Raw genomic sequence first — 25,337 nt, forward strand, 5'->3', positions numbered from 1 at the left:
TTGTATTTAACACTCAGAGGGGTGGACCCATATAGACACTCTCTAGTGTTAATTTAACACTGGAGATTTTGCTGTGTACATTTAGTGCATTTTCGGGTTATAAAATAAATTTTGATAAATCCGAAATATTATTTTTGAATAACAATGAACGACAAAATCCTCCAGTCAACACTCCCTTTCTGCTATCTGAACATGGGTTTACTTATCTGGGTGTGAAATTAACTCACTCAATTGAAAATATTCTGGCATCCAATTATAATTCCTTAACGACGTCAGTTACTACACTTCTAAACAGATGGATGAAACTACCTATATCTTTAATTGGTCGCATTAATATACTAAAAATGTCAATTTTGCCAAAATATCTTTACCTTTTTCAATCAATACCTCTCTCTCCACCAAACTCTTTCTTTTTAGATTTGTAAAAACTATTCCGAAACTTTATTTGGAATGACAGAAGACCAAGACTCAGAATCTCATTATTATACCTTCCTTATGAAAGAGGGGGTTTACAACTTCCAAATTTAAAGTGGTACTTCTGGGCTGCTCAAATCAGAGCGGCAATGTTTTATTTTGTTAATGAGCAAATTCCAGTGTGGGTTTCTATGGAGTCTACAGAAATCAAAATTCCCCCTACCTTATATCTTTACTCAGCCGACAGGAAGACACTAAATAAACAAACTAAGAACCCCTTTTTAAAAAACACTATAATGATCTGGTTTGAAATACATAACTACTTGGGAGAAATGATACAACTGTCTAGGTTTACTCCGATATTTGGAAATAACAACTTTCTTCCTGGTAGGGCGGATGCAGGTTTTAAATTTTGGTTCGATCAAGGTATAAGAAAAGTGTCTGATATATTTAGGAGTAATACTCTTATGTCTTTTGAACAACTTAGAAGTACTTTTTCTATTCCTGTCAAACATTTTTTTAAATTTCTTCAATTAAGAAATTTTATCTTAACCACACAAGGTAACAGCTTAGAAATCCCCCCCTACTCCTCTCTAGAGAACACAGTTATAAAGCATCTAAATGGGAGGGGCCAAGTTTCTGCATTGTACAAATTATTTATGGAAAATTCCAAAGAATCAACACAGTCTATTTTAGAGGCATGGAGGAATGATTTGCAAATGGATATATCTGATGATGAGTGGTATAACTCATGCTCCTTGGCTCAGAGTCAGACAATTAATGTGCAATCTCAACTACTTCAATATAAATGGTTAACAAGACAATATCTTACTCCGTCGAAAATGCATTATTTTAATTCAAACATCCCAGACACCTGTATTAAGTGTGGAGTGGACAGGGACACTTTATTTCACTGTATATGGGAGTGTCCACATGTGAAAATCTTTTGGAAAAAGGTAATAAATCTGTTGAGTCAAATTATTGGTGATGTGATTCCACTTCATCCTAAAATATGTATTTTAAATATATACCCGAATAATTTTGTACCTGCTGCAAACAATAGAGCTCTGTTAAGGACTGGACTTTTGGAAGCCAAGCGCTGTATTGCTATGTGTTGAAAAAATCAAAAAATATGTGGACTATCTCAATGGCTTAATGGACTGACATCTATACTATCTATGGAGAAAATAACTTATACATTAAGAAATAAACTGGACAAGTTTTGGGCTATATGGTCAAAATTCTACAACTTTCTGGAGAACTGCAACGTGCACACTGTGGACTTAACAGCCTGAAACTAACTTGATTTGTAAATCTGTCCTTCCCTTCTGTTATGGTTTGCTTTGTTTTTGTTTCTATTACTATGTTGTTTCTGTTGTTGTTGTGGTTTTGTTTTTATTTTTATTTATTTATTTATATATATTTTTTTAAATGTTCACAGTGCACCATGTAAAACCGGTTAAAACCAATAAATAAATGTTGTTGTTTTTTTTTAAAAAGTTCAGTATTTCTGATCCACCAAGAAGCTCCATGTTGAACATGTGTGAGAAAATAATCTGCATAATGACTACAAAGTACAGTCAGTGGAAAAAAGAAGAAACAATTTACTGGACTTTGCAGTCCTGTGAAAAACTAAATGCACCCCATGATTCAGTAGTTTGTACAACCGCCTTTATCAGCTCAATAAACTTCAAATAATTGTTTTCTGTATGACTTTATCAGTGTCTCACATCGTTGGGGAGCGATTTTGACCTGCTTTTCTTTTTAATGTTGCTTCTGTTCATTGACGTTTGTGTGTATTCACGCATGCACACCTCTCTTAAGGTCCTATCACAGCATTTAAATCTAGTTGATGTCTTGACTGAGCCAATGAAGAACAGATTCTTTTCCTTTTCAGTCCTTCTGTTGCAAATATGCTGTTGTGCTTGCGATCGTTGTCCTGTTGATGACCCCAGCGAAGCTCAGCTGTTGGACAGATGGCCTCACATTTTACTCTAGAATACTTTGGTATACAGAGGAATTCGTGGTCAACTCAATGACTGCACCACCACCGTGCTTCACAGTATGAGGTGTTTGTGCTGATTTGCTCTGTTATAGATGGCATCTATAATCCAATTTTGAGATCCCTTCCCAGACTGGATTATAGATGAGATTCATTCCCAGGTGCCTTAACACCCACTCACATCTTGGGTCATTTGATCTCAGTAAATCACATGATAGGGTGGGGCTAGGTTTCACAATGGGTTCACCCGAAACCTTGGCTGATTGTGACCTACACCCATTTTCACGCCTTGGCTCGTGTGATTGGGTAGTGGATCAACAGGAGGTCCAAGACCCTCCAGGGAAACTCCCACAGGGCTTAAAATCTGGGACTTTCCACCAGTTGCTTGTAGAACTGAAGAAGCTTCTCGGATGAGAGGTGAAACGTCTTCAAGGAAACAAAGAATTCCAGACACTTTTATTTCAAAGCTCCTCAGACTACAATGATCTGGATGACTGAGAACCTTCACAGACACGAGGTAACTTTTGGGTTGTTTGCACTTTCTGTGAGTCATATTTTGGAGCGAATCTGCTGGGACATCCACTCTTGTAAAAATAATGAAAATACAAAAGTTTTTGAGAATTAATTACCAGGAAAAAATGCACTTGAAATACCAACAATTTATTACTCTGTTATTTTTAAATACCCTAGGTCTTAAAGGTATATACACACACATATACCTAGAGATGAATACAAATAAAATGAACTCCTAACCATGTACAGTAACTCTTAAAAATACAGCTGATATATAAAAGAAGAAAACAACTAATTACATAACTAATCACGTTACTTAGAATAATTAATTACATTAGAGGGAAAAATCTGTTAAAAATACATTTTTGTGGCCTGGTTTGGCTATAGCTATAAAGTCCTGACTCCAGCTCTATTAAATGTGATTGTACAGAAATAAAGCATGGCAGTACTGTATCATTTTGCATTGTAACTGTTAAATGCAACATTAAATGTTCTTCAATCTGAACCTTTAAAAAGGTGCTTGTTTGTGTTTGCCTAAACTAACAGGTGCCGAGACCTTCCAGTTGAAAAAAGGTGGAGGAACCATATGCAGTTACGTTGCACCATTGTCAGCTACCTAGTGAAACTGGTGTTCATTCTGCAGGGCGGTAAACTCTCAAGGATCTCTGCAGCACTTTTCCCTGCAAACAGACCTCGAGCTCTCATTTGCCCTCTCTGCCAGGATTTGGGTCGCTGTTCACTTTCATTAAGCAATTATCCTTGGCAGGCGAGGAGGGCTCACAAATTTAGGCCTTCAGAACCACACTCGCACTGGTCCCATGTGCACTCTTTATGCCAATCTGACAGTAACTCAGCAAGCTGCAAATCCAGCCCTAATCGGGAGCTTGTTAAAGCGTCCCTGGAGCTTTGGGTCCAGGACGGCCTTCGGGAAATTGCACTCTGGGGTAAAATAAGATTTAAAAAAACAGAGGCTGTCTTAAGGGTGGTCAGACTTTGAACGTTTGTTTCCATCCTCAGTAATTAAATCTGATTAGATTGAATGTCTGGGTAAAGAAGCACCCATGGGTCAGCAGATTAGATAGCACAGTAAGTCCTTTGAAGGGCGTGAATTTTTTTTACAATGTATAAAGTCAGGGCTTTGCAATTTCAGAGGCTGTCTTTGTATTTTTTCAAAGATACGTTCTTGGGCAATCCTATATCAAAGTTTTAAAAATATCATTATTGCAAATAATGCAATGGGGAAATTCCCAAGAATTTTGTCTTTATTTGTATATTTGATGACAACTTTTTATAATTAACTATTTATTTTTTGAGTAATGGATGTAGAGTCTGTACCTACAAATACATTCTTCCTTGAATATTGTGTGTGTGGCTTTTCAAAAGCCAAAAGATACATATGTGTAATTAAAAGTAGCCTTCCTGCAGTTTCTTCTATATTTTTAAGGGGGGACAACAGAAGACAGCCTATGCTAAACTTTTTTTTTTCGTCTGTTGGATTTTCACATTTACACATTTGAAACATTCCTATAAGTCCCATTATTTCTGTACTGTATATGTGCAGCGAATTGGTGCTGGGTTTAGCCCTGTCACTTAAAGCAGATTCAAACCTTCCTGAGGTCTTGTTGATTTTAAGCTGGCTCTAGGTGAAAATGAGAGACAGACAAAGATGTATTAACAAGAACAATAATAAAAACATAAAGAATAAACAAAAAATTCCCCAGTTTAGCATTGTTTTAAGGCCTTTTCCCCCCTACTTCCACCTAAAGACCTAAAATGACCTTAAATTAGCAATCTCAAAATCAACTGTCTTAAACGATGTGTTTCAGGAACATACTGACAGAACTCTGTGGCCTGCTTAAAGAATTTTATATAGCTAATTAATTTCATAATCACAAGTCATTATAGCTGTACTGATAATCTCGGTCCGTAAAGTGACTGAAGTGGTCAATAATCGTGCAAAACTTGAAAACAATATAGAGGCCAAGATATAAAATGACATAAAACAAAAATACTGAAATAATACCTCAACATGACTTATATTTTTATTCACTTTTTTAATTTTTTGTTATTTCATGACAGTACACACTCAGTTAACTTACTAGCTGTAAATCACAGAAGCACATTTTTATTACTGTCTGTTGCTTCAGTAATGTGAAAAAGTGCAGTGTTATCACATATAACTCTTTTCCTTTTTTCAAATAGCATGTTCACATTAACTAAGTGATCAAATAAATGCATTTTATTCAAGTCTGAAAGGTTTGAAGAGAAAATACAAGGGCAACGAGACACATGAAACATGGGCATTAAAATACTATATGATTTTATAGGAAAAGTAAAAAGACAAATTCATGGTAGGAAATATTGTCACATGTAAATAATATTCATTTTCGGTGGAAACCTTCCCAGAGCTATAGGGTTACATATGGAAACTGGGAATCAAAATTTTAGGAAAAAGGAAAATCTAAGGAGTCCGAAATAAATCCACCTGGTAGCTTGAAGATTAAGTAAGGTTAAAGTTACGTATGATGATTCTTGTATACTTTTAATTTAAGTAACAACTTAGAGCTTTAATGTATAGTGTGTTATTTTGAAAATAAGGTGAGCACCTCTAATTAACTGAGAAAATAATTTCATGGGACCTCAGAGGTTCGATGTCTTTGGGTTACACAGGTTTTATCAATTGTAATACACACGTTTGAACACCAGGGGGCGACAAATTCCACGAAGGGACAGCAGCGCTTCAGGGAGCTGTTCTTTCAGCACCACAGCCTCTCTCACAACACTCACACAACATCGCTGCGCTAATGCCGGACATTACTTACACAGGAGCCAGTCATTATAAAAAATAAATAATAATAAAATAATAATTGTATGTACCGCTGGGTTCATATCTTCAAACACTCAATGTCAGCCAAGCCTCATTCACTCTCGCTACTAAGCATAATTAAAGAAAAATCGCGTAATCAGAGCGGGGATGTCTGCCTGTAACGCCGTGCGCTGTAGCTGAAAAATCGAGGCTTTTAGTAACAAAGAACAAAACAAAAAACAACAAAAACGCGAGAAAAGTGACATTTAGTGTGGCTACTTCACAGAAGAGTGCGAGAGCTGCAACGATTGGATCGGGCATAATCATCACAATAAAGCCATTAAATGCGTAAATTTCAGCATGTGTGCACAAATGCAACCCACCATTCAAGAAGAGAGAGAAAGCGAGGGGGGAGAGAGAGTCCACCATCGCAACACCCCCTCCTTCCGTCCCCTCCACCACTCACAGAAACGGAATTAAAAAATCTTTAATATCTTTCCAGCAACTGGCCTCCATTGCTGCAGCGCTGAGCGCGCGCACACACGCCGACACTGTGGGCCTTTAAAGCGTCGCCAGAGCGGAAGGAGGACGAAAGTGACCCTCCGATTCAAGACCAGCTTCTTTACACTGACATCACTCAGCGTCCGAGGAAAAAGGGGGGAAACGGCTGGAGTGGATATGTTGAATGTATAGCGCTGCTCACATTGACATCGTGACAACACCAGCGCTGTCCGTGGATCTGTGCGAGTCGCTCTCCTGATTGTGTAATATCATTTTTTCACCCCCTTCCTGCAAAAGCGGCCGAACCTGCACCCGAGAGCGCAGGAGAGAGAGCAGCGGCAGAAGCAGCAGAAGAAGAAGAAGAGGAGGAGGAGGAGGCGAGAGCAGGGGGATCGCAGCCTTCATCAGAATTTATTTTTTCTTGTTATTACATGGCGCAAGGGCTATACAAACGGGACCGTCCTGGGTGTGATACTGCCACGGTGAATTTGGATATCCACGCAGCAGCAGCAGCACCATCCTCCTCCATCCGCCGAAGAAGCACCGTGGGTTGCGGCGGCGCCCACACCGACTCCTCATCCTCCTCCTGCCGGCTCCATGTCGAGTGATGGTCGGCTTGCCTTGCTGGATGCTCCCCGCTCTCTCCGGATCGTCGACCACCGAACCTCCTCTGACCGCAGACCCCCATTTTCGGCGGAAACCTTCCCAGAGCTATAGGGCTACATATGGAAACTGGGGATCAAAATTTTAGGAAAAAGGAAAATCTAAGCGGTTAATTTATTATTTTTTTTAACTAATTTATTACTATTTTTGTTAGGTTTACGTAGGTTTCGATCTGGTTTTGAGCGTGTGTGTTTCTTTGCGCCGGCTAATGAATTAATTTAGTCGTTGAGCCTTGATTTCCTCATTCCACCGGGTTGATTTGTGAGAAGACAGATTTGCTTTTAACCTCACAACAGGCTGTTATAAAACACGCAGGGAATCGCTTTTATTTCCTCTCGACAGGACTCGAATCGGTCCGTTTGTTTACTCTTCGCTGTCACCACTAATATGATAGATTTCGATTTTGTCCTTCGTTTCCTTCCCCAGTTTATTTTTACTAATAAAAGCCACTAGAATAATACTATTAATAACAACAATAGTCTTTAGAATAGCTCTATTTCTGAATTCTTACTAGTAAACGTAATGTTATAGCCTTTGACTAAAGCAACTTGTTGTAACAGACGTATTGAACTGTTGTACTTCAAACCTGCCATTACTCCAACACCGCACCCCCCCCCCACCCACCCAGCCGTCTCTTTGCTCCATTTGAGCTCGTGTAAATTCAGCTCAGTGCTTATAGCTGTGATCTCTACAAGTCAACGAACAGGTTGTTTTTTGACCGGCCTGTACAAAATAAGCCTTGCTTTTGTTTTTAGGCTCCTCTTAGTTACCCTAGGCTTTAATTAACCAGTCATAGATCTGTGTTAATAATCACATTTGTAGCTTTTGTTTTCTTGCTGCAAGTGGCTCCAGTGCTTGGCTCCATCTGCAGCTCCAGGCCTGCTGAGGTGCTGTCATCCTCTGCATACTTAATTTTTGCACACATCTTTTTGGGTGTGAAAGTTAAAACAAACAGAGAGGAGAGACTTCACCGCCTCTTCCTCTCCCCCCCTTCTCTCTGCCATAGTTAGTTTTTTCTCTTGTTTTGGTCCTCACCCAAACGCAACCATAAGGTTCCTACCGCATCCTCCGCCTCCTTCTTCCCTCTCCTTCCGCTCGAGTATATCCCGTTTTTTCGGTTTGATTTGGTCCCGCAAATTTTCAAATATTTACTTCCTATACATCAAGAGGAAAGGGGGTCCCCCTTTCATGGAATGCGGAAACATGGGTCTGTTCGACCGCGGAGTCCAGATGCTGCTGACCACGGTGGGCGCCTTCGCGGCCTTCAGCCTCATGACCATCGCGGTCGGCACGGACTACTGGCTGTACTCCCGCGGCGTCTGCAGGACCAAGTCCATGAGCGAGAACGAGACCAGCAAGAAGAACGAGGAGGTGATGACCCACTCGGGCCTGTGGAGGACGTGTTGCTTGGAAGGTAAGAGGAAAGTCGGTTCTTCTGTGGTGCTGTAGTGCAGCATAAACTTTCCCAACGTGTTCATTTGCGTGCGTTTGAAGCCGCCCGCCCGAGAGGCCTCAGCACTTCCACGACACAAGTGTACTGTGGGAGGTGAACCTATTCTCTCTCTTTTTCTATGCTACTCAATGTAAATGAGATCCATTGCAGTGTTTGACTGCAAAGGGTGTTTAAATGTGTGTTAAAAGCCAAAAGATCTCTTAGGATACTGAATACATCACTGACCTTCTTGGTGCCTCAAATGATACAATCTGATAGCAGGAAAGTAAAAATGCAACATATGTGACCTGGCTGCTGCTTATGAGCTTATATGTGTTCTGCATTCATGGGGAAGGAGATTTCTACCTTATACCAAACAAATCAACGAGCTGGAAAGATCTGACACCATCATTTAGGTTTCATGTTCTAAATCTGTTTGAAATGAACTTCACTTTTTAGCACTTTTCAGGTATTAGTTATGTTTTGTTGAAAAAGAAACAGAGAAATTTCACTTTTAGCCAAAATGACAAGTCCATTTTCCAGCCGGGTGAAACAGGTTTCTGTGAGGTAAACCCAAAGGACTACACGGATGTGCAGCTAATAGATGAGAACAATTCGGATTAGAATGAGTTTTTCTGAATTTGTGGATGGTTTCAGTTTTCATCTTTTTCATGAACAAACCAAAACTTATATTGGTAGAAATGGCATCTGCATCTTGCAATGGATCACAAGGTCAAGAAAAGTTAGCATGGATCCCAAAAAGTAGGCTTTCCACATAAATTCTGTCTAAAACTAATGTAACTCATTAAATCTCAGCAGTTTTGAGCTTTGGAAGAAACTGTTGTAACTTTTACCTGGTGTAAAATAAGCCCTTCCAAAAACACTTATATAAAAATCACGAAACTGAATTGCTGCACTTCAACGGTTAATTTTGGTGTTTAGCTCCTGCAGGCAGGCTGAATCAGGTTTCCGGTTGCATAAAAGTCACCCACACCAGTCTGGAATTGTTTATTCAGTCCGGCTTTAGAGTTTAAATAATAAATTAACAACACATTCACAGGCTGTAGGTGGAGATGAACCTTTATCATATATCACCCTGATATATTGGCATGCCAATAAGCTGGTCTAACCCTAATTAAAGGAAGCTGCAGGAGATCTGTACCTTTAAAGAGGATGTGACACCGGGGCAGCACGTTGGACAGAGTGTGAGGACCCAAAAGTCGAGATGCAGTCACATCTGTCAGCAGGCCTGACCTGCCTGACAACCCTGATGATGGCAGAGCTGCCTGTCATATAACCTTCGACCTCCCTGTGCCCGGTACTTTCTGAGATGTCAAACTGCCTCACGTCCTGAGTGCAGGTTTTCAGACGACCTCGAGTGTCTGCCCTGTCAGACGGCGGCGGCGTGTTTCCTGTCATGCCCCGGTGGAGGCGGTCGGTGCTGACTTGGAGTGAGGTGCTGTAACCTTGTGAGGGCACAGAGCGTTACAAATCTGTTCATCGTCTTAGCTGTGAGCCCCTGAAAGGCCTCAGTGGCTGACTTCATGCTCTTCTGCCCCCTGTGATAAGCAGCACCCTCTGTTCAAAGTTTAAGAAGAAGAAACATTTAAAGCCGCTATAATTAATATCTTTAAAATAACTATGATAAAATGGCAGTGTGAAAGAGGTCGCTTGTGGAGTAGGGATGAATTATTGACCAAATCTACAGCTTTCCTTGGCTTACAGAGCTTTAAGGAGAGTTTAAGGTCATTATTTAACTGTAGAGGCAGTGCACCTCCCTCTTTGATTTCTGCTCACTATGAAACAGCAGGTTGTAAGAGACTAAACAGAGGGCGAAGGTGGAGGAGACCAAAAACAGACCAAAAAACAGGAGTGGAAATTGGAAATTTATTAGCTGGATACAAACTTGGATCCAAGTGATTTGGAGCTGGATGTGAAAATAAGAATCTTTTTGTCAACATCCAGTTAAAGACTGATAATATATTCAAAGAAAAAACAAATATGTTGCCACTTCAAATGTTTAGATACAAAAATGACATTTGAATGATGTGTGAAACAATGTGCTTTTGCTTTAAAATGAAAATATATATATATTAAGATTTGTCATGTTTAAAAATTCTCCCTAGTTGTGTAAAATTGACATTTCTTTCATTTTTAGTAATTATGACAGGAACAAATTAGGAAGTCAGGGGACACTGCTATAATGCCTCAGAGTCCCTGTAGGGAGGAGGTTGGGGTGAATGAATATCCGAACAAAACATTTAAATTAAATATGGCTGAACGTTTCCTGGTTTAAAACTATTGTAAAGTGCCTTGAGGCCATCATTGTTGTGATTTGGCTCTGAATTTTAGATGCCAGTCAGTTGAACATACTGAACGTTTACTTATTGAGTCTGATGATTTGCTGCTTTTTTGTCATAACTATTAAAGTCTGAATATCTTTGGGTTCTGACAGTTTTTTGTTTTTTTTTTGAAAAGCAAATTAACAGGTATTTTATGCTTTTTCAGCAATTTCAAGGCAAAACTCTAAATAACCTGGAGCACAAAAATAATCATTAATTGCAGGTCTGCTAAAAAAAAAAAACATAGATATGCCCGATATGCAACAACGGAAATATGTCACTCTGAAAATGAAAAGTAAAGTAAAGAACAAGGAGTGTAATGGTATTCAAGTCATGCTGCTGTTCCTGTTAATGAGATTCAATACATTTACCCTTAAAAACACCTTTATTTGGTGCACAGCCCTTCTTCCGATCACAGCATTGACACCTCAGCTGTTCCCGAGAAGCTGCTCAGGTGCTGGGATCAGAAAGCTGCGGTCTCACCAACACAGCTCGAGATGTGAGGCAAAAGAGCTCAGCTGGCCTTCACCTGATAAATAAGAGGGATAACACTAAACACTGATACAATGATTATATTAGTCGACATAGGATCACAGTTACAGCTGGAGTGTAATTGTGACAGTGACTGGCTTTTATCCCTGCCAGGCCATTATTTAATTGGCAAACAGAACAGCACGGAGTCAAGATGAGAGCAAAAAACATCACACTTAGACTCGCTGTGCGCGCATGTGTGTGTGTGTTCCTTTTGCATTAGCACAATGTGCTTCTTCCTTTGAATCCAGGATCAAAATGGCAGGAAATAAACCCAGATTTGTCATTTGTGATTCATGAATGATCCCCGGCCCAGAAGAGGCAGGGGAGTGGAAAAATGGGGCCACTGCATTTACTCAGCGGGGTCAGATTCATTTAAATTCTAATTCAAATGACTTCCTGCTCAGGAAATTGGGTCTTAAAAAGCGAGTACATTTAATTATAGGTAGTTTGAGCAATTTTATACCAAAAATTGTGAGGGGGAAATTGAAAAATAGGAAAATATAGAGCGGATGCAGCTGGAGAGAGGCAGCGATAAGCACCAAACCCTGCCTTGTTTCAGCACATAGAGAGTCAGGAGGAGAGATATCAAGTTTACATTTCAGATGTTAATTAGGCTTCAATTTGTAGCTCTGCTCTATTAAATCAAAGTGCCAAGACGGATAGTATTCACGGTTCCCCGGTTCCTCTAAAGTGAGCTGGTGATCAGGCAGCGGCTGAGGCTGCAAATAGTTGAAGTGGTCGCTCCATCCTCCTCGCAGCAGTGAATGCAGACTGTGTGTTTGGCAGCTCGGTATCCCACACATTCTGCTTACTGAGTGTACGCAGGTAGGCGACCGTTTGTGTTTGTATAACAGCTACAGAAGAAGAGAACCTGTGAAAAAGCAAAATGGGAATACCCACACTGGGTGCACCTCGACCTCTGCTCCGCTCACTGCTTGTCAGAGAAACAGAAAAATCTTTCTCCTGTGGATCTACAGAAAACTGATCATTTACTTTCCCTCAGTATAAAACCGTGCAAGTGTGCTTTGGAGGTTTGCGCTGGGTAAAACACAGAATATCTCGTATTGATTTAGCAGATGTTCACTTTTCCTTTCTAAAGCTGAAATAACTGATCAGTCAATGCTGTTTGTTGCACATTTTAGGATTTGCTGCTTTTCTTTCTCAGAAATTGATTTGAACTGTTGTTTCAACAAATCGGCTTTATATGAAAATTGAAAAAATGTCACAACTTTCTCTCAGTGAGCAAAAGTGACACCAAAATGAGGCAGAAATGGAAGCTGCCATCTTGCACTGATGACGGGAAGACATTGTTCAGACTTTGGTGGGTTCAGGGGCATTTAAAGAAATGTGGAAATCACATGGATAACAGTTATAACAGGATACCATATGTGATTTTCCATCACTAAATCTTTCTCAAAAACAACAGCAAGTTGTGCAACAACATTTAAAATGATTTTTTTTTCTGGGGGAACTAATTTTTCCGTTTATTATGACACCGCATATTTTGCATCCAGAGCTTTTGCAGTAGCAACTTGGGACGCATTGAGCTAAGAGTGACGGAAAGCGGTTATTGCTAATAGTTTTCTAGATGGCTGGCATTTACTGAGTTTTACAATATCTATAAAATAAATGTATATATAAATCTATAAACATTTCTATAAAACTGTTACTTTTTAGGTTACATGTGTTGTGAAGGTTTTGTGTTGTTGGTTTAAAGCTTTGACTTTTGTGTTGGCTTTAGTTCAGGATTCCTCTTTTGGTGTATTCATCACTGAGTTTGAGTTTGTGCAGCATTATCTGAGCACTGGTTTCTGTTTAGGCTCATGCCTCTAGTTTTCAGCTGTACCTCCCTCCCTTAGTTGCATCTTTGTGGTCCAGTGTTTCTTTGAGTCAGTCTTGTTAAGTGTGAGTTTTCTTGTTTCTGTGTTTAGTCGTGTGTATTTTGCTTCAGTATTTTTGGCTTCCTGTACTACTTTTCTTTTCTTGGATGTTTTGTTTTGGTTTTAACTTCTTGCCTGTCTGATCGTGCTGATTACATCCACCTGTGTCTTGTTCTCCTCCTGTTTCTGATCCTGTCTGTTGTCCTCTTTGGTTTTGTCCCTTCAGTTTCTTTGTTCCTTATCACTGTTCCCACCAATGGGTCTGTAATTCCGTTTGGAATTGCTCACCTTTGGATTCTGTTTTTTGTACTTAACTTTGACTGTGTGGCTTTACTTGCTGCTTGAATAAAACCTTTCTTTTATGAATTTGGATTCACCTTTAAACTGACTCTGAACAACATAAAGTTCAAGAGGCTGAGGACAAAGCCTCAAAACCACATCTGCAGGCTCTATTTCACTACTGCTCACGAGCATTTATGTCAGCCTTTCTTACAAATGATCTCATCATATCAGCAACGTGATGTGATCATGGTGTATCTTCATAGTTAATGCTTTATATTTTGGACCTAATATCATTTGAGTAAATAAATAGATTGGTAATCAATAAGTAAGGCAAATTTAGTCAAATCGTGCAGGTGCATTTATCAATATGCAGGCTGAGTTTTTCATCATGTGGCCAACAATTTCTCAAACATGTCTGCAGGTAGAAGAATTTTGTGTGTTTCTGTGCTTTTGCAAGAACATGCACATAATACAAAACTTTATGCCTCAGATATAGGACTCTTATTGTCAACTGCAAAATTCCTCATGGATATGACTAAAGTTCAAACGGAATGCGTCACTCTGTTCAAAGCTCTCTGGGGATGGATCACTTGCTGTCACATTCCTGAGATGTGATTGGTTCCAGGGACATCAGATGATTTCTGTTGGACCCCCTGAGGAGATCGTTTTAACTGGAACAATGTCATAATCAGCCAGCACATTACAGCACAGTTACCAGTTATGTCATCGCATGGATAACACAAGCTGCAATGAAGAGTAATAATTGATCAGTTGTTTTAGCATCTAACTCTTTTTTTTAAGCAAACCGTCACTTTTTCCAGCTTTCCTATTCAATAAATCAACTGCTTTCATGCTTTTAGGATAAAGCAGCTCTAGAAACAGGACCATCATCATGCTTTAGGAGGTTTCTAGGACTAAAAAGTGCCTTTGATGGCTTTATTTTGAGAGAAACATCAGATTCTTTTATGCACTGCAAGTCTAGAAAACTTTCAGTATTAGTGTGAAAATACTAATCTGAAAAATACTATTTCTTAATATAGCTCTTGATCATTTATATGAAAACACATTAACGTGGCACAATTTTAGGAGTTTCCTTGAAAAGGTTTAGATTTTTATTTATTCTGTGTCCGTCTTCCTTCAGTTTTTTGATCCTCTTGTCAAATTTTTTATTAGTTTAGGTGAACCTGGGGCTTTAATCAGTGTACACTGAACAGTGGCTTAATTTTCTTTTTAGTTGTTTGATTTTATCCAAACACTACTTTAGTTCTTTTTGGTCCTTTGCCATTCAGCCTTAAACCAGCATTAAAAGTCCAGTGACTGCGGTTCCACACACACACAGATGTGGTTGCACACAGTGTGGGTGCAGAGAGAGATTCAGCTGGTTAAGCATGAACGGTGCAGAGTAAACATGTGTGATACGGATGAATTGGTCCCTGGAGGCCGCCGCTCCTCCGTCCTATCTGGGACGTCTGTAAAAAAGCCGCCTCTGCTCCCCCCTCCTCATGCACGTCGCTCGTAATCTGAGGCATTTGTCTTCATTACAGCGCCACCCTCAGGCTCTACTGTGGCTTCAGGATGAGGACACAGTTTAGGAAGAGACGTTGGAGAGAAATGGTGGACTTCATGATGAAAGAGGGCCACATTTTTCTTTTGTGCCTGGACCTAAAGCAGTGAGACTAATCTAAGTCTTTCTAGCTGTGTCCAAACCACAAAAGCTAAAATACAATCACTAACTAAGCTGTGAAAGTTTTTTCACTTAATGTTCGCTTCTTCCAGGGTTTACACCGCCTCTGGATAAGCAGAAGAGAATGGTGGGATGGATGGATGGATGGATGCTTTTTCATCTAATCATTTGACCTATAATTTATGAAATTTCAAAGAAATACCCTTTATAATCTAAAGTCCCAGTTGGTGTCCTTAAATTTCCTGTTTTGTCTGAATCACAGTCCAAATCCAAAAGAGATCAGGTTCATTCTTGTTGCATAATGTTGCAGGTAAAGAAAATATATTTAGAATATTTGTAGCATTTTTAAACAAGACTTTGAACCCATGTTGTTTGTGAATCTGTACATGCTCGCAACATTAATATCTTTAGCAGGTAAAATATCAACCTGTTCATCATTCTAGCACAGCCTATGTTGAACCTATATTATCAGGGAAACATAAATATGTTTCACAAAAGCGTTTTTGTGCCAATTCACCCAGCATCTGTTGAGATCAAGTAGCATCCTCTGGGGATGAAAGCCATCGCAGAGGTGCAAAAAAACTGCTGTTGAGGCTGGCTCCGAAAGTGAGTCATCCCTAAAGACCGTGTTAAAATGTCCAACTTTATAGCAGAGATATGCATGTGTACAAAAACAGGGCATTTTTTTTGTTATGTTGTTCTTCATGGCAGCTGTGTGGGGGCAATTTCTTTAAATTCACTGACACAGGCAGCTGTAGAGTATAGCTGCTGGCTAGGCTTCAATTGAACTTCAATTTAACACACACTTTGCTAACATGTTAGCTACTAACAGTCAATCCAAAAATTATCACATCTGTCTGCAGAAAAGCACCAGAGCAACATCTGTAAAGCCAGGTTAGCCATAAAGGTATGCGGAGTTATCAAATCAGGGAGGTGACATTTTTACAGCCGCTTATAGTCGAGGTATCAACAAACTGATCTCCGTCAGTGGATATTAAAATGTATCCAGTGGCTGATCATTCAAATGGGTGCATATTAAGTTGGCTGTGGCTGAAATGGTAGAGAAGGGAATCCTCTGATCACAGAGTTTATTGTTCTATCATCCCCAGGTGTAAAATTGGCCCTTAAATATCTGTGCTGCCAGATGTGTATGCGCTCGTGTGTACTCATATTGCTAAGGTGCTACATATATGCTACCCAGCATGCTTGAATTTTGTGCTGCTACTCAGGTTTTCTTCGTAAGGGCTCTAAAGAGTCAAAGGCAACATGTGGGTGTGTCTTTTTGTTGTTATGTTCAGAGGTGACTTACTATAGGAGACTTACACAGCTCCTGTCCATCACCCCAGATCACAGTTCACCCTTCCTGCCTCATGACTTTATGTATTTGCATGTGGGAGTATCTGTGTACTGCACATTGGTGCATCTGAAAACACATGTGGGAGTCATTTCTGTGCATATTGTGCATGTTTGAATAGTGATGTTTGTGCTCAGTGCATAACAGAGAGGCAGGATGAGATAAAAGAAGATAGCAGTGCAGAGTGGCAGAAAAGAGCAGGATTAGTCTCATAGTCCAATCAGATAAGGATTACCCAGCTGGAGCATGCCCACCCAGGCTAATGCTCCGGCCCTAAAGTGGCATTACACTGTATTATGACACCGATCCCCTGTACGTACAGCTGCATGGGCCGGATTACAGTTACAAGTCGAGGGCAGCGTAGATGGAAGCGAATACGGCCACTTGTTGGAGTAAAAACTGAGGCCCCTCTCCTCCGACAGTATCGCTGCTCTGGGCTGCCTCCCCCCTTCATCTGATAACACACTGTGTAAAGTGACTGAGCTCTATTGCACTGCACTGTCAATGCTGTGCAGCCGGCGATGGATGGGCTTCATTTTGCCCTCACCGGAGCTCCGCTGAGACAGCACACAGTCACTGACGAACATGACTATTTTATTGGTCTTCACCTTGCCCTCTTTATTGCCCACTAAGGCCAAATTACAGACCAGACATTATCAGATTAAGCCCGGGCTGCAGACAGTCTAAGAACAGTGCAGAACTCTGGCCTTTGGCCGTGATGCCGTTAAGGCTGTCGTTTATAATTCTCACGGCTACAACCAACACACTCAGATATCAGTGTAGAGTTTATTGATTACTTGTCTGGTTGAGATCATTAGACAAATATAGTCTGTCTTCAGTTTATATTAAACCTGATGTCTTTATCTTTTGTTTCAGATTGCTTTAAGTCTGCTTGGTTTGTCCTCACTTCTGGGACCAACATTTTTAAGTTTGCTTTACTCCCGGGGTCAAAAACTCATAACAGCGCAACAACTTTACAGAAAATAGGCCCAAAATGGGATCCAAATAAACACAAAGTAGCATCCAGAGAAGTTTTCTTCCAGACAACATTTGGAACAGAGTCTTGTTGCTAGCAGCGGTCCTTTAACTCTTTGCACCATGGAGGTCACTGCACCAAGACCAGACTGATGAGAATTAAAGAGGCTGCCTATTACTACTAAGAAATTGTTCTCCAGCGAATGAACCCTTGTACACTTGTAAGACTATGGTTTGTTTGTTTTTTATTTATATTTCCACATTTTGCCTTATTTAGTAAAAGAAAAGAATTCCTGATTTGCGGGTATTAATAATGAATATTTAAGGTGGTATTTTAGCTGTCAAGTACTTTGTCACAGTTATATAAAGGAGCTGTGTAATCACTTACCTGTCACTTACCTTTCCAGTAAGTCTTTGATATAGCACCAGAACCAGTTCTTCACCTGCTGCAGGTTCTGGTTAGAGCAACCGTCTAGCATGCAACTCCAGAGCAGAATAAACACTTCAATCCACAGCTGTAGTCTGAGATGATGGATTTCAAGTTCAGCTGACTGACTGTGTGGAGAGGGTGCTCAATGATTGAAGGCTGCCACAATCGACTGTGGTCAGCGAGACACCCAGCAGGGAAACACAACACAGCAAAGGCGTGGACGAGTCCCTTGGTAGTGACTGAATTTTCAAAATATGACAGAGGGTGGCAAATCAGTTGAAGTTTCAATCACTGTCCTGGACCAACGAGGGAAAGCTGTAAATAAATAACGCTAACACGAGCAGCCAATTATACTTTGGCAGCAGACAGAGACTAAGTTTGGTAAACGCTGTCCCCGCCTCACCCTACTGCCTGAACTCTTTCTGCACTGACTCCACTCACTCACAAGTTCTCCTTCTTCATGGAGGTGAACACTGCATCTGTCCATGTTTTGTTAACCAAGAGAAGAAAACCCATAAACATAACCACACACAAAGCATTTCGATAGCTTAACACTTGTAGGGAAGTTTTATTGCATTTACAGTGCTGAAAATACGCAAGCCAACTTAGTCTTATGTATAATCTGCTATCATATAAACTGTATGTAATACAGTATTGTGACATATTTCTGTTGTGCTTTGGAGATCCAAAGCACAAAATACAATCCTAAATTGAAAAAACTGAATTTTACATGCTAGAAACAGTAAATAACTCATATGTTATAAATATTAATTTCCTGAAATACAAAACAAATTGAAAACAAATGTATTGAATAAATAAGTAATGGGTTAAAAGTAAGTTAAGCAATTTCTAAGAATGAACAAAATGTGGTTAGACTGATGTTTAAAGCTACATTTTAGACACCTTAATTTTAAAAAGCTAGCTTAAAAAATACATTTCCTTCCCAGTAAATCAAAGTTTGAAAAAGCATTAGTGCTGAACAATGATAGAACCAAACACATCCATCATCAGTCTTATTATTAGCCATGTCGATCATTACATATCCCCTCTCATTCTCAGACAGATCCCTCGTAATGAGAAAAACATTTATCCTGAATTATAGCAATCTCGATTGAACCACGGAGGTTTAAAGCACACAGCAGACATCATTATGATTCCCTCCTTGTACATTAATAGTGATGGCTCTTTGTGAAGCAGCATTCGGCTGTCCTGATGAAGTCTCTGAGATTAGATGGACAGCCAGAGGAGTGTGATGGCACGGTAATTGGTTTAGTGTATGATTAATGCCTTGGATGGCTTTGATCGATGAGAGAGGGGCTGTAAACTTCGGTAGCACTCTCCCATAAATGCTGTCGCCCTCTTTGCATGGAGATGCCCCCCACCCACCCACCCGTACTCCAGATATGCGCTTTAGCTATAAATTAGGAAAAAAGTCAACTACAAAGCATTAATGACGGGACATGCTTTGAGGAGGAGAAACATCAGTTATTAACCGCTCTGACCCCCAACACCTCCTCGTCCTCACAGCCAGAAGGGCTGCATGTGTGTTTCTGTGTGTTGTTGCCACGTGATATTTTTTAGCTGCAGTTGGTCCTGTTGGGTGGGGTCTATCTTTATCCTACATGACCAGAGAACAAATCGATATGAAACATACCCAGGGCCAATCTTTGTGTAAGCAAACTGTGTGGCACCACAACTCAGCAGAGCACGAGATACAGGGACTGCTGGCCGTCTGCTCCTAACTCCACATATTTCCATGACAATTGGTAGGACATATGGCTTCAAAACAGAAGCCACCTCAAATCTATATTTTTAATAAAGATTCTGATCAAAATCTGCTGGTATAAGAATTGTGCTGTTACCACAACATTGCATTGATATGCTCTCAGATTAAAAGCACTTTATGCAGAGATGCATAAAGAACTGCTGATTATAATCCTTTAAGCTTCCCAATGACGATGACAATGATGAAGGTGGATGAGTAATAATAATGTGGCTTGAAATATCTCTGTGAACATTTAAAAACAACCAGGCAGTGTTTCAAACTCTAAGTAAAAACTTTAAATTCTGGGAATTTATTTCAGTGTGAGATGAGAAAACTGATGCCACTCTCATGTGAGTGGAGCTTGCTTTTAGTCTCCAACAGCATCAAATACTAATGTTTTGTCAGAAGTTCACAGAATCACTGAGAAACACTAAAGGTGAGCTTGGTGTGAGAGCTGTGATCCATCAGCTGCGGCAGCAGGGAAACAGATAGGGTGTTGCTTCCACCTCGTCATGTATGAATGCTTCTTTGGGACCCCCTGACTTTTAAACTCACCGGGCACCACTAAACATCATTTTTTTAACATGCACGAGTACAGCTGCTCCCAAAGAATACATCCTGGTAAACAAACAAGTGTGTAACGTTGGACCCAAGAAACATACGCTGGAGCGAATATGATGACAGCAGAACTTTTATTTAATACTGTGGTTTTTACTGGGACACAGACATTCCCGCTCTCTCTCTGCTGTCACGTCCGCTTCCCTCCTCCGACTGTCACTGCCAACATATAAAGAGACACAATCACTGTCAGATCCAAGCACACCTGTTCACCCCGCCCCTGCGCTGCCCCGGGAGCTCACTGCGTCACCCCTCCTCTGCAGCTGGCCAGAGACCACACCCACGCCACAAAGTGATTAAAATATAAGCAGGCTTTGCTGATTTTTCGAGCAACATGACCGTTGGTGATGTTCAGCATTGCCGTGTCCAGTGAATTAGGATAAATTGTGCGTATCACACTTTTCTAAACAAACAGCAGTATTTGACACGCTGTGATGTGAAAGCATGAGTCAGTATGGTAAATATGACACTATTGCCATTTGTCAGCTAGCTTAGCTTAGCATAAAGACAGTAAACATTGGGAAACTGGATATGTTCAAGGCAGCAAAATGACTCTGAATGCATCATAGCTTTATTTTGTTTCTGCACAAGAGCTGCAAGGTAAAAGAAAGAGGTATGTCTGACTAAGTGTTTGCAAAGCGCAACAGTTTCTTTTGCTAAGCTAAACTACCTGCCATTTGGCTCCAACTACAGATGTACACAAAAGATATCAAAATGTTTTCAGTCTGTAAAAAAATATTTGTGTTTTCATTTGCTGCAGCTTTTTAGAGTTGAATCTATTTGCTTCAACTAATCATTGGGGTTTTTATGTGTCCATTTGGGTATGTTTTGGATATTTTACGAGACATTATGCCAAAAATCCAACATTTAATGCTTTGTTGTGTTTTGGTGTCATAAACTGAATTTCTGTGGATTGCAGAGATTTTGAAGACAGGATAACATATGTAAAAAAAAAAAAAAATTTAATTTTCCTTCCAAACACTCTGCAGTGTTTGGATATCGAGCACCAGCACAGTCAGACTTCTCAGCCATCATCGTTTATTTGATCTCAGCCGCTGTTTATTAAAGACATGTTATCCCCTAGAAAATGTAAAGTTTGCATGTTAAAGTGGCTTGAATAACCACTCGATTTTCAGTAGGATTGCACTCTGATTACGTAGAATTGATCCTCTTACATTGGAAGTGTAATTACCAGCAGTTCTATCTCTGACTCCATCGCAGTAGAGCTGCTCTCTGTTCCACCTCCCCGGCCATATCCTTAAGCTGTGGAAGCATCCCAAAGAGACCCTGTAGTAACTGATAATTAACTGCAGATACAATCCATTCATTTAAAGGAGGCACAATTCACTCTTTTTTCCTACAATAGCACAGAGAAAGCAATCTTCCTTTTGATTAATTGGTGGTGTCCATGGTGCAGTTCATTTGCAATCTATTACAGCGTATTTGCTTTGTGTCAGAACACAGCCCAAACACACTGCATCATATCCGAGTTGGTTGAAGGTATGAAGCAGAGTTGGTCTGTTTGGAGGTTTTACCCCAGCTCAGTTTAGTACAGCCTGCTGATATTGATACTAATGTGATAACAATAACAATAGTGGCCATGTTCAAAGAAGTTCTCGTAAAGGTTTGGCAACTTCCTTACATGTACGTCGGCCTTTATGAGAATATTAGCATTCAGTTTAGTAGTTTTTAGTTCATTTAACTTTTTTAACTGTACAGCTCTACATCTGTATATCTTTATATGTCTATGTAAATAGCTAGACATATAAATTATTATGATTTTTATCATTTTCATCATCTTTGACATGGAAATACCAAATATAAATTCCAAAAGTGTCTCTGATGCTCACAGCTGAAGATTTGCTGGCTCCTAATTTACTGTGAGTTTTGTACTGGCTAAAAAGAGTTAAATATGGACCCTTGAAATCTATCTTTTTCATAATTTGGCAAAAAAAATTAATGTAGACTAATTTTTAAAAAAAATCACCCAAAGATTTTAAACAAGCGATTGAGACCAAAAACAATTAAAAATACTTACAGAGGTCATAAATCGCTTGAACTGGGATATTCTGTATGATCTGGCAATTAGAAGAATGCAGGTTTAAGACACTTCTGAATAGGTATCACTTTGACCCCCAGATTTAAAAAGTTATTCATTTAGAAGATGTCACAATTAGTAGTCATGTTCACAAAAGACCCAAAGACAGACAAAGCTGAGACAGACAGGCAGGTGGATAAATAAAGGAGCTTTAGTCGGGAACTTATGGATTAACAGAAAGTGCTTCACAGTGTGGGAGGAAAAGCCGATAAACTAACAAAATCCAAAAGAACAAAACAAATGTAGGGAGCCAGTAGGAGAAAACAAGGGATGCCTCCCCAACAGGAGGATGATGAGACAGCAGGAGAACTCACAGACTGTATACACACCGGGAAGAAGACGCAGGTGAACTTTCAAAAGGATTTTTTTTACTAATAAGAAACTATAACTAGATTCCTGTAAATGTTACGCTTTCTCGTATCACTGCAGTATAAAGTTTCTACTGGTTCTCCTGGAAAAGTAGCTGCTAGGATGCTGTGGTTAAAAGGAATCATGGTATACAAAGAAACAAAGCAGCACTAAAGAAAGCAGACAGAGATGTTCCCACCTCTGCAAAGCCCTCTTAACACCCAGTGGGAGAGCTGCTGACACCTCTGCGACTATCACAGAAGTCTTGGACTGAGGTGATGGGAGGTCTGGGTCAGAGGAGGACGTACGGAGGTAACGCCAGCAGGGCAGTGCATGACAGATGGAGGAGCGAACACAGGGCAAACAAAGAGAGCAAGGAGGAAGTAAAAAGACAACATGATGCAGTTTCATAAGGTTACACAGCCAGAGAGGGCAAAGATGATCCAGTCCAAGTGGCCCAGCATAGTATTCAAAGTGTATATACAAGGCTTTATAGTGTATTTAGATATCACATGTCTTTGGCATTTGACTGTGATTGATTTGTTTTCTGTGCAACAATGCAAAGAGACCAGACAGAGTTGTAATTTCAGACAGACAGTTGAGCCAATGGGATTGATTTCTCTTTTGTTTTTTATACTGCAGGACAGACACAGTAACAGGTTGCTCGTTCTCACCCCTGGCCTCATTTTTTAGGTCACTTCAGTTATCAAACAACCCTATAACCCTATAACCCTAACTCTGTATCTTAGAGAAAAGTAAAATGGACCAAAAAGTTTTCGATGTATCTAAATAATGGTTTTCTTTGTTCTGTGACTGACGGCACTTAGGAAACAATAACGACCACAAAAAAAACTTAAAATAATATGTTCTGATTGGATAGGGTTGAGGTTGTCACCGAAAACAATAAATCTAGCTAACAGTATGACACAGTAAGATACTGAGACAAACTGAGGCCTTAAATACACAGTTAATCAAGAAAAGTGGACACAGCAGAGTGACGAGACACAGCTGAAACTAATTTTTTTTTTTTTGCCTGTCCCGTTTGGCTCTTTTGCCATCAGAATTATTGTCTAAAGGCGGATAAAAAAGATGCCCAACGGATTTACTTTACCAAATGGACCATCCCAGCCTTGCCGTAATGGTCTATTTGGTTCACCTTTTATTGTTTATTTTATTTTATTTTCACTTGCTAAATACGGGACAGACTTGACTGGGGAAAAGAAAGGGGAGAAAGAAAGAGGAAAAGAAAAACAGCGGGGAAGAGGGACGGGGCAAAAAACAAAAACCAACAAAATAAGCAGACAAAAAATACATATTTCAATCACCTGGATCACCTGTTGAGAAAGAAAAAAGAGAAAACAAGCAGAAGAAAAAAAAGAGCAATATAATAAACAACATATCGATGATATATGGGAATATAACACTAAATACTAAATATTAAACATTATTGTGCAGCACGTAAGATTGACAGCGCACAGTGTGCTTTGAAGTAGGAGCTAAAAAGGGTGTAGTTTGTGTGTGTGAGCACCCATGTGTACACCTGTGAGCATGAGTGTGCTTGTATTTAAAAGGTTCCTTCCTGTAATGATCTGCTAGAGGGTGTGGGGGGCCACAGCCCCGTCCTCCAGGGCATGCAGCAGGTATGGAGGAGATCAAAACTCCAGACATCCAGAGGCCCTCAGAACACAAGAGACCAAGGAAGACCAACAGAGGGGCAGCTGCGCCACTATCCCAGAAAGAGCTGAGGAGAGCTCCAGATGAGGGGTCACTCAGCAGCTGCGGAGCAGAAGCCAGGGGGGGTTGCAGTGACGTGCCCGTGAGCTCCGCCGGCAGCCAGCTGTGCCAGAGTGACCAGGCCGCAGGCCGAGAGGCTGAGGGCACCCCACCCCCGAAGTGGCCCGAGCGAGCCCCAGACTCCAGGCCCCGACAAGCAGCCACCAGGAGTGAGCCGGTGCGTACCTGGATGCCCATCCCCGGACACAAAGAACCACCGATGCACCGATGTCTGAGGGCGTCTGCCACTGGCAGGGGAAGTGGTGGGGGGAGATAGGCCTCCATACCTTGGAGGGCCTGAGATGTCCCTAGAGAGGTGGCGTCTGATACCCAACCTGACATATAGACACAGACATACAGGCACACACAGATACAAACATCCATTCCCACCCTCATGCTCTCATATGCAATTACTCAACACTCACCCAACATGGAGACAGACACAAAGAGACACTGTACACACAATCACACTCCTCAAGCGTACTCTAGGCCCCAGGTCTAGGTACCCTTGCCCCTGGAGGGGGAAACTGCACCCAGACCCAGGTAGTGTTACCCTTTTCCCTGGGGTGGAGAGAAGCAGACCGCCCCGACTCCACAGCAGCAGGGAGGCCCCACATTCCAGACCCCAGTCGGACGGCCAACTCCTTCTCCTAGGGCTGGGCCCACATACACCCACCCGCCCACAACCCCGGCGACACACCAACCAGGACCCAAGCCCCCAAGGCCCAGCCAGGGCCCCAGCCCAGAGATGGAGCACCCCCAGAACCCCACGCCCGTCCCGGACCCACCCAGGGGCAGCCAGGCTACCAGGTCAGTAACCCACGTCTGTCAGCACAGACCCTCCCCTAGCCCCGCTGCACGCAGCCACGAGGAAACCATCACCTAAGAGCCAACAGAGCCCTTAATAGGCCATGACCGCAACC

The 25,337-nt window shown here is 40.9% G+C and overlaps 1 protein-coding gene across 1 annotated transcript in view; it reads left to right on the forward strand.

Moving 5' to 3' along the window:
• The first annotated feature begins 5,757 nt into the window (after positions 1–5,757).
• Positions 5,758–25,337, forward strand: part of cacng2a (calcium channel, voltage-dependent, gamma subunit 2a) — an 85,537-nt gene continuing 65,957 nt past the window's right edge. The window contains exon 1 of the mRNA XM_084925177.1: positions 5,758–8,313. Coding sequence (XP_084781303.1) covers positions 8,088–8,313 — 226 coding nt within the window. The 5' untranslated portion in view covers positions 5,758–8,087. The remainder of the gene's footprint in view (positions 8,314–25,337) is intronic.

This window comes from Perissodus microlepis, chromosome 4 (assembly GCF_051167445.1).
Source record: "Perissodus microlepis isolate ML-2025 ecotype Zambia chromosome 4, ASM5116744v1, whole genome shotgun sequence".
Lineage (NCBI taxonomy): Eukaryota > Metazoa > Chordata > Actinopteri > Cichliformes > Cichlidae > Perissodus > Perissodus microlepis.